The 2,350-nt window shown below is 36.9% G+C and overlaps 2 protein-coding genes across 3 annotated transcripts; one reads left to right on the top strand and one right to left on the bottom strand.

The window, feature by feature from the left end:
* The first annotated feature begins 6 nt into the window (after nucleotides 1–6).
* Nucleotides 7–1,258, top strand: dnk (deoxynucleoside kinase). The gene is made up of 5 exons (XM_017606610.1): nucleotides 7–191; nucleotides 272–405; nucleotides 465–583; nucleotides 641–795; nucleotides 856–1,258. Exons 2-5 carry the CDS (start codon nucleotides 278–280, stop codon nucleotides 997–999), a joined length of 546 nt encoding a protein of 181 aa, XP_017462099.1. The 5' UTR covers nucleotides 7–191; nucleotides 272–277; the 3' UTR covers nucleotides 1,000–1,258.
* Nucleotides 1,259–1,376: 118 nt separating this feature from the next.
* Nucleotides 1,377–2,242, bottom strand: snRNP-U1-C (small ribonucleoprotein particle U1 subunit C). 2 transcript variants are annotated; one of them, XM_017606612.1, is made up of 2 exons: nucleotides 1,737–2,242; nucleotides 1,377–1,540 (listed from the first exon to the last, which is right to left on the bottom strand). In XM_017606612.1, exons 1-2 carry the CDS (start codon nucleotides 2,116–2,118, stop codon nucleotides 1,488–1,490), a joined length of 435 nt encoding a protein of 144 aa, XP_017462101.1. In that variant the 5' UTR covers nucleotides 2,119–2,242; the 3' UTR covers nucleotides 1,377–1,487. The 2 variants fall into 2 exon arrangements, with proteins under 2 accessions (XP_017462101.1, XP_017462100.1); XM_017606611.1 differs by lacking the exon at nucleotides 1,377–1,540 and having other exon boundaries at nucleotides 1,658–2,242.
* Between the last annotated feature and the right edge of the window lie 108 nt (nucleotides 2,243–2,350).

Below are 2,350 nucleotides of genomic sequence, written 5' to 3'. Positions count from 1 at the left end.
CCTTCGAACCACTTAGTGCTCCGGTACCAAAATATGGAGTTGGCACTCAACCATTCACTGTCTTAATAGAGGGAAATATTGGCAGTGGAAAGACAACGTTTATCGAACATTTTAAGCAATTCGAAGACAAAGTCTGCGCCATTGCTGAGCCGGTAGACAAATGGCGTAATTTTAAAGGACATAATTTATTGGTTAGTTGAAATACAAAGTACATTTTAATATACATACATTTCGATTTCGCGGAGTCTCATTTTTTGTTTGTTGTTTTCAGGAACTAATGTACGTTAATCCAGAGCGTTGGGCGATGACATTTCAATCGTACGTAATGCTGACAATGTTGGAGCGTCACACAAAGCTGACAAATAAACCTATTAAAATATTGGAACGGTCTTTGTACAGTGCCAAGTAAGTAAATGGGTAAATATATATTAGTAATTTTATAACACCTATTATATTGTTACAAGGTACTGCTTCGTTGAGAATTTACATAAAAGCGGTCTGATTCATGACGCCATGTATGAAATATTGAAAGAATGGTATAACTATGTCGAGGAAATCGCCCACATACAAGCAGATTTAATAGGTTCACACCTTAGTAGCTAGCAGGGAAATATGTATTAATTTTTATATTTATTTTCAGTTTATTTGCGTACGACACCTGAAATTGCATATGAGCGCATACGTAAACGGTCACGTTCCGAAGAGGCATGTGTTCCCTATGAGTATATAAAGCAGTTACATGAACTTCACGAGGATTGGTTGATTCGAAAAAGAGTAGACTGTAAAAATATTAAAGTAAGTAGAATACTTAATTTTTTATCGTGATTTAAAAATAACACTTAAAATGCGTCCTAGGTACTTGAAATTGAGGCTGACTTAGACTTATCTGAAATTGACAGGGAGTACAAACGCTCTGAAGTAGTGATTCAAGCCTCAATGCAGCAGCAACGGCCTACCGTGACGACTTCTCCTAGCAAAAGGACGGATTTTTTAGGATAAGTAATATAGCATAATGTATTATTAAATTATGGACTTGCATTTTCGTATGGTCAGTTTGCAGCATCACTATGTTCTCTATATTTTTGACCAAACAGAAATTGTTTTATTATCTCAAACCAAGCTCTTATAAGTACTTTTATTAAAATTGTAATGATTTTTATTTTAAATTTATTGACATATATACCTACATAAGTATAAGAATGATGTGCATTTTAATAATTAGAAAAATTAAATGGCAAAATATATAGATATACAATCATTAAGGGTATTTTTTTTTTTTACTTTCTGGGTTGGTGAAGAGTTGGAATACATAATAATCTCGTAATATTTTTACTCTTATCAAGTTCCTGATCTTCAAATAAAAACACTTGTGGCAATTAAGCATATTTTGAAGTTGTAACTATTTATTTACTTATGAAATATTAGGTAAAGTTTGAAATGTGAATGAATATTTTTTTAGAGGCTAGTTCTTAGTCCTTGCGCTTTTGTTATTTGATAGGAGGAGGCCCGTTCATCATTGGTGGCCGTACACCCATTGCGCCTAATGGTGGAGGAGGACCCATCNGGGTGATTTTTTTGAGGTTAGGATTTTCATGCATTTGACAGATCACGTGGGATTTCAGACATGGTGTCAAAGAGAAAGATNATTTTTTTAGAGGCTAGTTCTTAGTCCTTGCGCTTTTGTTATTTGATAGGAGGAGGCCCGTTCATCATTGGTGGCCGTACACCCATTGCGCCTAATGGTGGAGGAGGACCCATCATTGGACCCATTGGTCCCATAATTGGTGGTGGCCGCATGCCCATCATCGGAGGTGGCATAGCTCCGTGAGGTCCCATCATCATTGGTGGCATGCCTGGTCCGCCGGGCATAAGACCAGGACGTGGTGGTGGGCCCATATTTGGTGGTGGTATTGAAACGCCTGGATTTTGAGTAATCTTACCAGCTTTAAAAGCAGCTGTGGTGGCATCGATCAAATGTTGCGCCTGTTCTTCCATCCATTTTTGATAGTAAAATTTCACGTTGTCTCTATGCTTGCGGCCGGTACAATGCGTTTTTCGCACAGATGGTGAATCGTGAGTCAAATATGTATCGCAATAGTCGCAATAATATTTCGGCATTATTAATTTCGTTTATCCCACACAATTATTTTACTTTTATTTAACTTATAGTATTGAAATCTCTAGAAGCAAAATAATTGTTTCGTCGCAATAGCCAGGTTGCATATGAATCAAACTGGAAACGAACAGTTGCAGGGTCGCATTTTTGGAAAAGTTTTTAAAGGGCGAAATACACAACACAAACAGTTTGAGCAACGTCCTACTGGACAAATCAGACAGAGCATAATACACA

This window comes from Rhagoletis zephyria, unplaced genomic scaffold (genome assembly GCF_001687245.7).
Source record: "Rhagoletis zephyria isolate East Lansing unplaced genomic scaffold, Rhagoletis_zephyria_1.1 Rzeph_scaffold_45864, whole genome shotgun sequence".
In the NCBI taxonomy this organism is placed as follows: Eukaryota; Metazoa; Arthropoda; class Insecta; order Diptera; family Tephritidae; genus Rhagoletis; species Rhagoletis zephyria.
This window is presented reverse-complemented; position numbering and strand designations above follow the sequence as displayed.

What these genes read in the sequence shown, in the direction of transcription:
- snRNP-U1-C (XM_017606612.1), bottom strand. Translation starts at nt 2,118, where the DNA reads ATGCCGAAATATTATTGCGACTATTGCGATACATATTTGACTCACGAT. An exon ending in GGGTCCTCCTCCACCATTAG is followed by an intron (nt 1,541 to 1,736) that starts GCGCAATGGGTG and finishes CTCCACCATTAG; the next exon opens with GCGCAATGGGTGTACGGCCA.
- dnk (XM_017606610.1), top strand. Translation starts at nt 278, where the DNA reads ATGTACGTTAATCCAGAGCGTTGGGCGATGACATTTCAATCGTACGTA. An exon ending in CGGTCTTTGTACAGTGCCAA is followed by an intron (nt 406 to 464) that starts GTAAGTAAATGG and finishes TATTGTTACAAG; the next exon opens with GTACTGCTTCGTTGAGAATT. An exon ending in CATACAAGCAGATTTAATAG is followed by an intron (nt 584 to 640) that starts GTTCACACCTTA and finishes ATTTATTTTCAG; the next exon opens with TTTATTTGCGTACGACACCT.